The sequence below is a fragment of the Antennarius striatus genome, chromosome 11, assembly GCF_040054535.1.
Source record: "Antennarius striatus isolate MH-2024 chromosome 11, ASM4005453v1, whole genome shotgun sequence".
In the NCBI taxonomy this organism is placed as follows: Eukaryota; Metazoa; Chordata; class Actinopteri; order Lophiiformes; family Antennariidae; genus Antennarius; species Antennarius striatus.
In genome coordinates, this window is record NC_090786.1 from 1,712,274 (window position 1) to 1,722,500 (window position 10,227).

The 10,227-nt window shown below is 51.2% G+C and overlaps 1 protein-coding gene across 5 annotated transcripts in view; it reads left to right on the plus strand.

The window, feature by feature from the left end:
• The first annotated feature begins 251 nt into the window (after positions 1–251).
• The window catches only part of ubr2 (ubiquitin protein ligase E3 component n-recognin 2), a 14,890-nt gene continuing 4,914 nt past the window's right edge, over positions 252–10,227 (plus strand). For 2 of the 5 annotated variants that reach the window (XM_068326940.1, XM_068326942.1), the window contains exons 1-30: positions 252–352; positions 1,828–2,114; positions 2,208–2,286; positions 2,448–2,561; positions 2,782–2,912; positions 3,041–3,179; positions 3,263–3,325; positions 3,405–3,525; positions 3,605–3,712; positions 3,842–3,930; positions 4,520–4,618; positions 4,978–5,141; positions 5,271–5,370; positions 5,455–5,583; positions 5,704–5,881; positions 5,971–6,032; positions 6,355–6,465; positions 6,612–6,677; positions 6,813–6,926; positions 6,995–7,058; positions 7,145–7,269; positions 7,480–7,532; positions 7,972–8,074; positions 8,154–8,202; positions 8,349–8,503; positions 8,696–8,798; positions 8,887–8,996; positions 9,125–9,208; positions 9,293–9,474; positions 10,129–10,227. The exon at positions 10,129–10,227 is cut by the window's right edge and continues 110 nt beyond it. In XM_068326940.1, coding sequence (XP_068183041.1) covers positions 269–352; positions 1,828–2,114; positions 2,208–2,286; positions 2,448–2,561; positions 2,782–2,912; positions 3,041–3,179; positions 3,263–3,325; positions 3,405–3,525; positions 3,605–3,712; positions 3,842–3,930; positions 4,520–4,618; positions 4,978–5,141; positions 5,271–5,370; positions 5,455–5,583; positions 5,704–5,881; positions 5,971–6,032; positions 6,355–6,465; positions 6,612–6,677; positions 6,813–6,926; positions 6,995–7,058; positions 7,145–7,269; positions 7,480–7,532; positions 7,972–8,074; positions 8,154–8,202; positions 8,349–8,503; positions 8,696–8,798; positions 8,887–8,996; positions 9,125–9,208; positions 9,293–9,474; positions 10,129–10,227 — 3,365 coding nt within the window. In that variant the 5' untranslated portion in view covers positions 252–268. Of the gene's footprint in view, positions 353–1,827; positions 2,115–2,207; positions 2,287–2,447; positions 2,562–2,781; positions 2,913–3,040; positions 3,180–3,262; positions 3,326–3,404; positions 3,526–3,604; positions 3,713–3,841; positions 3,931–4,519; positions 4,619–4,687; positions 4,787–4,977; positions 5,142–5,270; positions 5,371–5,454; positions 5,584–5,703; positions 5,882–5,970; positions 6,033–6,354; positions 6,466–6,611; positions 6,678–6,812; positions 6,927–6,994; positions 7,059–7,144; positions 7,270–7,479; positions 7,533–7,971; positions 8,075–8,153; positions 8,203–8,348; positions 8,504–8,695; positions 8,799–8,886; positions 8,997–9,124; positions 9,209–9,292; positions 9,475–10,128 lie in introns of all 5 variants that reach the window. The other 3 variants (XM_068326941.1, XM_068326944.1, XM_068326943.1) reach the window with 2 other exon arrangements.

Genomic DNA, 10,227 nt, shown 5'->3' on the forward strand with positions numbered 1-10,227 from the left:
ATCAGACTTCAAAGCCATGAAGAACGGCTGCTCAGCTCCGCATGGAAAAGAAATAACTGATTATTTAATTTAATTTTTATAATTTTTAAAAACAAATTAAATATTAGATTAAATAAAAGAGATTAAATGTTTCAACATTTTTTATTTATATTTTTGTTGACTCAATTTGGTTCAATCCCATTCCCGCCTCCATCCTGCCATCCAGCTGTTGATGATTTCCGCTTCCGGTTTCTTAACTTCCGGCTGCCTCCTAGCAGAGGGAGGAAAGATGGCGGCGGCCGAGTCCGATCGAGATCCACCGTCAGCGCTTTGCTCGGAATTCCTGAATTTCTCCGCCAGAGACACCGCGACGGTGAGACGCCGTCTGCCCCGCGAGGGGACCGGGGTCCGGGCCCCGCGTCACGCGTGGTCGTCCCGTGTTCCGTGACGCGTTTTCCGGCTAATCCGACTCGGCTTGTTTTTCAGCTCGGTTACGAGACGCTCATGCTAATGCTAATGCTAGCAAGGAGTGATCTGTAGAACATCTGGATGTCAGGAGCAGCTGTTTGCTCAGGAAAGTGTGTGTTAGCATTGACGGCTAATAGCGGGTCAGACAACAACAAAAACAACAACAACACGTCATCATTCCGTCTGACGGAAAGCTACAAACATTAGCATCGGCACTAGCAGGTGTCAAACCTGTTGTAACTGTTAGCCGCTAGCACAGCAGTGATGGGTTCCTGTGGGTTTGCTTTCACCTGAGCGCTGACTGAAGGTACTTAAAGTTATTTAAAGGTGACATTAACTAAACAAATCAATTTCAGATGTCTAAAATACCTGGAAATTCATCTTAATACAAATTCTGAGGAAGTGATGCTCACAAACGTGGAACTTCTCCTTAAAAAGATCAAAACAAACCTGGAGAAGTGGGGGGAAATCAGCGTGATTGAAACGTGGATGAATGTTGAACAGGAAATAGTTAACCCTTTGATGGTGTCGAGGTTCCATCACATGGGTTGATCAGTAATAAACTTGATTATTTTCAAACCCACGGCCAAACCCGACGTTACTGAGTGGGGACAAGACTATTTTCTGGAACGACCGGTTTAAGACAGAAATACGCAAACTACTCATGTCAAAAATAGAAGCAAAGGAAAGACACAGAGCGACAAACTCTTTATCTTATTATTTACGGTAATTTAAACGTTTCTGAACCCCCCCCCCATAATGATATTAAACCGCCGTCTATCTGTATTACCTTTAAAACACTGTTATAGACTTTAAAGCACTTTTGTGTCTCACGGAAATCCAAGACTCACGGAATGTAACGCACTTCCTGATGCCGTCAGCCAATAGGATGATTGTATGGTATCACATGACTGCCTACCAAAAATCTGCAATGAGGTGAAGTCGTTGAAGCACGAGGGCGCACTGTAGTGGAAAATTGTGAAAAATATAAAAGATGCTAAAGGAAAATTCATTCATCATAAAATAATAATAATAAAATATAAAAATAATACAAAGCTTTTAATTTCCTCCTTCATCAGACTGATTTATTAATCAATTATTAACGAATGTTGGAAATGCAAGAAAGAAACAGGAACATGTAAATAATGCTGATTGTACCTGTAGTCTGGATTAGATTAGATTAGGTTAGATTAGATTAGATTAAATCTGATCTGGGTCCAAGTCTGTCATTATTAATGTGAACTGAAGCAGAACTAAACCAAGATCTGGTGTCGAGTCAAAGGTCACCGCTCACACAAGGGTTCAAGTCTCTAAACGGATTTGTAAACACCTCCTCCTCCTCCTCCTCCTTTTCCTCCTCTTCCTCCTCCTCTTCCTCAGCGCTGGCTGGAGGCGGCTGACCTGAAACATGAGGTGTATCGTCACCTGGCCGTCTATGTACCCAGAATCCTTTGCCTGGGTCCAACCCCAGGAGGGGGAGGAGCCGGCAGCAGCAGGGAGGAGCAGAGGGAGGAGCTTGCCTGTCAGCTGCTCCTATTGGCTCCTCTGGAGTGGTTCCTCCTGGGGGAGGAGCCGTCGACAGGCCTCGCCCTCCTGCAGGAGAAGAACCAGCCGTCGCCACTGTGTGGACACGTGTTCAAGGTGGGGGAGCCCACCTACTCCTGCAGGTGAGACACACACACACACACACACACACACACACACACACACACACACACATACTGATCAGGTGTTAATGCGGGGGGGTGTGTGTGTTTCAGGGAGTGTGCGGCTGACCCCACCTGCGTTCTGTGTATGCAGTGTTTCCTGGGCAGCGTCCACAGAGAGCATCGATACCGAGTGGGTACACACACACACACACACACACACACGCGCGCCTGCTGTTATGCTTCTCCAGGTTTCATGTTTTTATTGGAGATCTGGTTGTAATTAGACCTATGTGTGTGTGTGTGTGTGTGTGTGTGCGTGTGTGTTTGCGTGTGCGTGTGTGTGTGTGACAGATGACAACGTCAGGAGGGGGGGGGTTCTGTGACTGTGGAGATGCTGAAGCCTGGAATAAGGGTCCTTACTGCCACAATCACACCCCGACGGCCAACACCAGAGACAGCGAGGCGGTGAGACACACACAGACACACACACACACACCTGTCGTCTCCACGACGACCGTCTGTCTTTCTCTGTGTGTGTGTGTGTATGTGTCTGTGGGCGGGGTTACTCAAAGTTTTAAACACTGGAGGAGGAGCCGAGACCCCTTCATCGTCTAGTATATCAAGGCTAAGCTAAATGCTAACGAGGGAACACTCCTGACTCGGCGCCGGCTCTTTGTCCCTCCAGGATCCCACTGCTCTTCTTCCCGCCGACATGGTTGCCCGCGGTTACAGCATCTTCTCCATCATCCTGAAGTACGCCGTGGACCTGCTGACCTGGGACCAGGAGGACCAGGTCCCCGCCGGACTGGAGCCCCCGTAGGGACACGCCCACAATGACATCACATCCTGTCAGGCTTCAGGTCCAGTCAGCTGTGTGTGTGTGTGTGTGATTGTGTGTGTGTGTGTGTGTGTGTGTGTGTGTGTGTGTGTGTGTGTGTGTGTAGGGAGCGGGGGGACACCTACTACTGCATGCTGTTTAACGACGAGGTGCACACCTACGAGCAGGTGATCTACACGCTGCAGAAAGCCGTCAGCTGCAGCCAGAAGGAGGCCGTCAGCTTCGCCACCACCGTGGACAGAGACGTCAGTAATCCATTACACCTGTAATCTGGTTACTTCCTGTAAGAGGAGGGGCTAAAGCTCCGGGGGCGTTTGTGTGTCTTCAGGGCAGGAAGTCGGTTCGTTTCGGGGATTTCCAGTTCTGTGAACAGGCCAAGTCTGTCATCGTGGTGAGTGACGCCTGACCCGGGGGTTCCCCTGGTTACTGATGCGGTTGCTAACGGTAACATCCCCCCCCCCCCCCCCCAGAGGAACACCAGCCGCCAATCGAAGCCGCTCCGGGTGGAGGTGATGCACTCGTCCGTCGTCGCCCATCAGTGTTTCGCCCTGAAGGCCCTCAGCTGGCTGGGACAGGTCATCCAGTACTCAGGTACGTGTGTGGGGATTTTTACCCACAATCCTCTCTGTCGGAGCCGTGGTGTGAGGAGAGGCTTCCTGCTGTGTTCCAGACGGCCTGAGGAGGACGTTGTGTCAGGTGGGGCTGCAGACGGGCCCTGAGGGGGAGAACTCCTCGCTGGTCGACCAGCTGATGCTCAATGACTCCAAGATGTGGAAAGGTAACCACGCCCAGGGGGCGGGGCATGTGGGCGAGGCAGGGGCGGGGTCACATCACCTGTTCTAGTGGAGAACAGGAGAACATAGTTGACACCTGTCTGATGTCACTGATCTCACCTGTGTGTCTGCAGGAGCGAGGAACATCTACCACCAGCTGCTGATGAACAGCCTCCTCATGGACCTCAAGTACAAGAAGATATTCGCCATCCAGTTTGCCAAGGTATTATTGATCACTACACCTGATCAATACACCTGATCACTACACCTGATCACTACACCTGATCACTACACCTGATCAATGCACCTGATCACTACACCTGATCACTACACCTGATCACTACACCTGATCAATGCACCTGATCACTACACCTGATCACTACACCTGATCAGGGTTTCAGAATATTCCAGATTTGCAACTTCAAACTTTAATCTGTTTTTGTTTTGAATGTTATCAATTCTTTTATTATTTATTAGTTATTATTATTGTTACTAACATTATTATTAATAATAATAGTTATTAATAATAATTTTATTGTTGTTAATGATAACGATAACAATAATATCGTTATTATTGTTATTATTACCGTTGTTGTTTTTATCTGATCAGCTGGTCTCCTACTTCCTGTTTACTGTCCGCTGACGGACGATCTAAACTCTGATTGGCTGCTGGAGGGTTTTTTGTTTATCTCAGTGCGATCCGTCTCTGACCAATCAGAGCGGGAGGATGTGACATCATCAGGTCACCTGGGTGGGGGCGGGGTTAAACAGGGACCCGGTTTGGAAGCAGTGACCTGTGTCCTCCCCTCCAGAACTACCGGCGCCTCCAGACAGACTTCCTGGAGGACGACCACGAGCGGGTGGTGTCGGTGACCTCGCTGTCAGTGCAGCTCTTCACCGTGCCCACCATGGTGAGTGCTGCTCCTCCTCTTCCTCGGCGCCGGCACACACCTGTCTCTCTCTCTCTCCTCCGCCGGTAGACTTATGAGCGCTTGCAGAGCGACTTCGTGACCGACGACCACGATCGTGAGTTCTCCATCACTGACCTGTCAGTGCAAATATTCACCGTCCCGTCGCTGGTGAGTTGTGAGCGTTTGTGTCCGAGGTGAGAGCAAACACCTTCCTCACGGCCGATGGTCGCATCCCCCATCGCCGCCATCATCCCAGGACACCACATCTTCATCATCCTCACACATCATCATCACGTTCAAAGTATTTACGTCCGGTCGGAACCGGTTTGGTTGAACGCGTGTGTGTGTGTGTGTTCCAGGCCCGGATGCTGATGGTGGAGGAGAACCTGATGAAGACCATCATCAGGACGTTTGTGGACCACCTGCGGCACCGGGACCTCCACGGGCGCTTCCAGTTCGACCGCTACACGGCGCAGCAGGCCTTCAAGTTCGGGCGTGTCCAGAGCCTCATCGGAGACCTGAAGTTAGAACCGCTTTCAACCAGTTTGATCCAGTTTAAACCAGTTTGATTCATTGCTGCTAGGCCACACCATTGTATTAATACCTGTGTGTGTGTGTGTGTGTGTGTGTGTGTGTGTGTGTGTGTGTGTAGGTACGTCCTGATCAGTCGACCCTCCCAGTGGAACGATCAGCTCAGAGTCAAGTTCCTAGAAGGTCTGGACGCCTTCCTGGAGCTGCTGAAGTGCATGCAGGTAACACACACACAAATACACAAACAAACACACACACACACCTGTCTCACTGGCTGAATCTGTGTGTGTGTGTGTGTGTCTCAGGGGATGGACCCGGTGGTGCGACAGGTCGGGCAGCACATCGAGATGGAGCCGGAGTGGGAGGCGGCGTTCACCCTGCAGATGAAGCTGACCCACATCATCACCATGATCCAGGACTGGTGCTGCACCGATGTCAGTGTGTGTGTGTGTGTGTGTGTGTGTGTGTGTGTGTGTGTGTGTGTGTGTGTGTGTGTGTGTGTGTGTGTGTGCGCTCTGGCACCGCCGTGACATTCAGGTGTGTGTGTGTTTCAGGAGCGCGTGCTGATCGAGGCCTACAGGAAGTGTCTGAGCGTGCTCAGTAGCTGTCACCTGCCTGAGGGCGAGCAGCCAATCAGCTTGAGCGTCGCCGGTCACACGGTGGAGACATTCCGCTACCAGGTGTCTCAGGACAAGGTGTCCATACACCTGCCTCTGTACCGCCTGCTGGCAGGTACACACACACACACACACACACACACACACACAGGCTGGTGTTGATCATTGATCAGTGATTGGTTGATTGGTTGTTTGTTCTCTCAGGGCTTCATGTTCTCCTCAGCCGGACAGAAGTCGCCTCTCGCTTCCCTGAACAGCTTCCTCTGGTCAGTGTCTGTCTCTCTCTACTTCCTGTCTCTCTCTCTACTTCCTGTCTCTCTCTCTACTTCCTGTCTCTCTCTCTACTTCCTGTCTCTCTCTCTACTTCCTGTCTCTCTCTGTACTTCCTGTCTCTCTCTCTACTTCCTGTCTCTCTCTCTACTTCCTGTCTCTCTCTCTACTTCCTGTCTCTCTCTCTACTTCCTGTCTCTCTCTCTACTTCCTGTCTCTCTCTCTACTTCCTGTCTCTCTTCTTGGTTTTTGCTCCAGACCAGACAGAGCAATCATCACTGATTTGATTATTGATTGTGTTCATGTGTGTGTCCTCAGGGTGAACTGAGCCCCCCCCTCCTGATTGAACTCCCCCTGCGCTGCCTGGTTCTCTGTGCCCAGGTGCATGCTGGGATGTGGAGGAGGAATGGCTTCTCCCTGATCAACCAGGTGAGTCCTTATCAATAATGAAAGCAACATGCCTGCAGTGAGTTGTGTGTAGATCAGACACACACACACACACACACACACACACACACACACACACACACACACACACACACACACACACACACTCATTGTTCTGTGTGTTCCAGATCTATTATTACCACAACGTGAAGTGCCGAGTGGAGATGTTTGACAAAGACATCATCATGCTGCAGGTCAGACTCCGCTCACACGTCATGGGTACATGGGGGTGGAGCCTACACTGGGGGGAGGGGTGGAGCCTACACTGGGGGGTGGAGCCTATCCCGGGTGACTCCCTCCCTGAAGGTTGTGGTTGTGACTCGGTTCAGGTCGGAGCCTCCATGATGGATCCGAACCACTTCCTGATGATCGTCCTGAGTCGCTTTGAGCTCGTCCACATCTTCAGCTCCGACTGCAGGAAGAGATACCGAGAGGCCAACAAGGTACTGACTGGTTACTGACTGGTATCTGACTGGTTACTGACTGATTACTGACCGGCTGTGTGTTGCAGGACGTGGTCCAGCAGAACAACACTCTGATCGAGGAGATGCTTCACCTCATCATCATGGTGGTCGGTGAGTGTCTGTGCTGCTGGAGGCGTGTTGATCGATCGCATCCAGCTGACGTGTGTGTGTGTGTGTGTGTGTGTGTGTGTGTGCAGGTGAGCGCTACGTGTCGGGTGTCGGTCAGGTGGAGCCGCTGGAGGAGGTGCGACGGGAAATCATCCATCAGCTGTCGATCAGAGCGATGGCGCACAGCGAGCTGGTGAAGGCGCTGCCGGAGAATGTGAGACAGCTGTCTGTCTGTTTACCTGTCTGTTTACCTGTGTCTCTGTTTACCTGTGTCTCTGTTTACCTGTCTGTTTACCTGTGTCTGTGTTTACCTGTCTGTTTACCTGTGTTCTCTGTTTACCTGTGTTCTCTGTTTACCTGTGTCTCTGTTTACCTGTGTCTCTGTTTACCTGTCTGTCTGCTCACCTTTGTGTTTCTTCCTCAGGGGAACAAGGAGACGGGTCTGGAACGAGTCATCGACAGCGTGGCTTCATTCAAGTCAGTCTGATCCTTTAACATGTCCACCTTAAACACACCAGTCCACCTTGAACACACCGGTCCACCTTAAACACACCGGTCCACCTTAAACACACCTATCCACCTTAAACACACCTATCCACCTTAAACACACCTATCCACCTTAAACACACCTATCCACCTTAAACACACCTATCCACCTTAAACACACCTGTCCACCTTAAACACACCAGTTCACCTTAAACACACCGGTCTACCTTAAACACACCTGTCCACCTTAAACACACTTGTCCACCTTAAACACACCAGTTCACCTTAAACACACCTGTCCACCTTAAACACACCTATCCACCATAAACACACCTATCCACCTTAAACACACAAGTCCACCTTAAATATACTAGTCCACCTTAAACACCCCTGTGTGTGTGTGTGTGTGTGTGTGTGTGTGTGTGTTCAGGAAGCCGGGTGTGACGGGGCGTGGCCTGTATGAACTCCGCCCTGAGTGGACTAAACACTTCAACCTGTACTTCCATCACTACAGCAGAGCCGACCAGTCGAAGGTACCGCCCACCGATCAGCTGATCCATCAGGAGCCAATCAGAGAGCAGAACCTGCTGACGTCTGTTTGTTGTGTTTCAGGCGGAAGAAGCTCAGAGGAAGACGAGGAGGCAGAACGGAGAGGATACAGGTAAACACACCTGAGTGTGTCTGACTAGTATTAATCAATACTGTACAGTATTGATCTGGAGGTTAACCTGATGACCTTAATGATGGAATATTAGCACTAGCATCCATCAGTTCATTTTGTGTGTGTGTGTGTGTGTGTGTGTCCAGCCCTGCCTCCCCCTCGCCCTCCCCCGCTGTGCCCCCTCTTTGCCAGTCTGGTCAACCTGCTGCAGTGTGACGTCCTGCTGGCTGTAGAGGGTGCCGTGCTGCACTGGGCGGTGGAGCCCAGTGGGGGGGGCTGGACCGAGTCCATGCTGCAGAGGGTAAGACCGGGTATGGGAGGGGGTGTGGCTCCTGCAGGTGGGCGTGGCTTCACACACACCTGTGAAGAGAGAGTCTAGACTTTATTTTTTGATGGTTTCACCAACTTAATAGTTGGAGAACTCAATATTCTGTGTAGAAATGGGACAAAATGCTCCAAAGCGCTGGCGGTGAAGGGGTTAATCCCATTGCAGGTGCTCCACCTGGTGGGCGTGGCTCTCCTGGAGGAGCAGCAGCAGCTGGAGAACAGCAGCGGGGACGACGACGTCACCTTCAACTACACCAGCAAGATCACGCGTGAGTTCACGGCAGCCGCAACGCCACGGGGTTAGTCTGGAGGTACGTTTCATGTACTCACCTGGTGGTTCCGTGTGGGCGGGGTCAGGTCCAGGTGAAGCTCCCAGCACCTCAGGAAGTGTCCTGGCCCTGTTGGAGAGCCTGCAGAACGCTCCTCACCTGGAGGTCCACAAGGACATGATCAGCTGGATCCTCAAGGTGAGCTGTGATGTCACGGATAATGGACCAATCACGTCATCCTCCTGTGGGAACCAATGAGTGATCTGGACCAGGTTCCTCGAAGTGGATCCAGATGTTCTGGATGTTTCTGTTTGTTTTGTGTCCAGATGGTTTCCAACATCAAAACGATGAGAGAAAGATCGTGCTCTACATCCACCGTCGCCGTCAGCCAGGGACAGGGTCCAGAGGAGGTACCGCCCCCGAGGGGAGGGGTCAGAATCGGGTGATGGGATGGGTTTGGGATGTGATAACCGATGTGCCCTGACCTCCTGCAGATGGTGAGGGACAAAGACAAGGCAGAGAGGAAGAGGAAGGCGGACATGGCTCGTCTCCGGCGGGAGAAGATCATGGCTCAGATGTCGGAGATGCAGAAACATTTCATCAACGAGAACAAAGAGCTGTTCCAGCAGAGCCTGGAGGAGCTGGAGGCGTCCACGTCTGCCCCGCCCGAGAGGAGGTACACCTGTGTGTGCCTGTTACACCTGTGTGCACCTGTGTGCGCCTGTTACACCTGTTTACACCTGTTACACCTGTTACACCTGTTTACACCTGTGTGCGCCTTTTACACTTGTGTGCACCTGTTACACCTGTGTGCACCTGTTACACCTGTTACACCTGTTTACACCTGTGTACGCCTGTTACACTTGTGTGCACCTGTTACACCTGTGTGCACCTGTTACACCTGTTACACCTGTTACACCTGTTTACACCTGTGTGCGCCTGTTACACTTGTGTGCACCTGTTACACCTGTGTGCGCCTGTTACACCTGTTTACACCTGTTACACCTGTTACACCTGTTTACACCTGTGTGCGCCTGTTACACCTGTTTACACCTGTTTACACCTGTGTGCGCCTGTTACACCTGTTTACACCTGTTTACACCTGTTACACCTGTTTACACCTGTGTGCGCCTGTTACACTTGTGTGCACCTGTTACACCTGTGTGCACCTGTTACACCTGTTACACCTGTTTATACCTGTGTGCACCTGTTACACCTGTTACACCTGTTTACACCTGTTCAAACCTGTTTACGCCTTAAACCTGTTTACTGTCCGGTAAACAAACACAAGTGTTGTGTACTAACTCGTTCTCTGGTCTTCCCCTCCCAGTCCTCCCGGTCTGGAGCCCATGTGTGTTTCCCAGGTGTGTGTGGGTCCCAGACGGGTGGGCGGGGCCGAACCCCGTCAGCTGGTCACCTGCATCCTGTG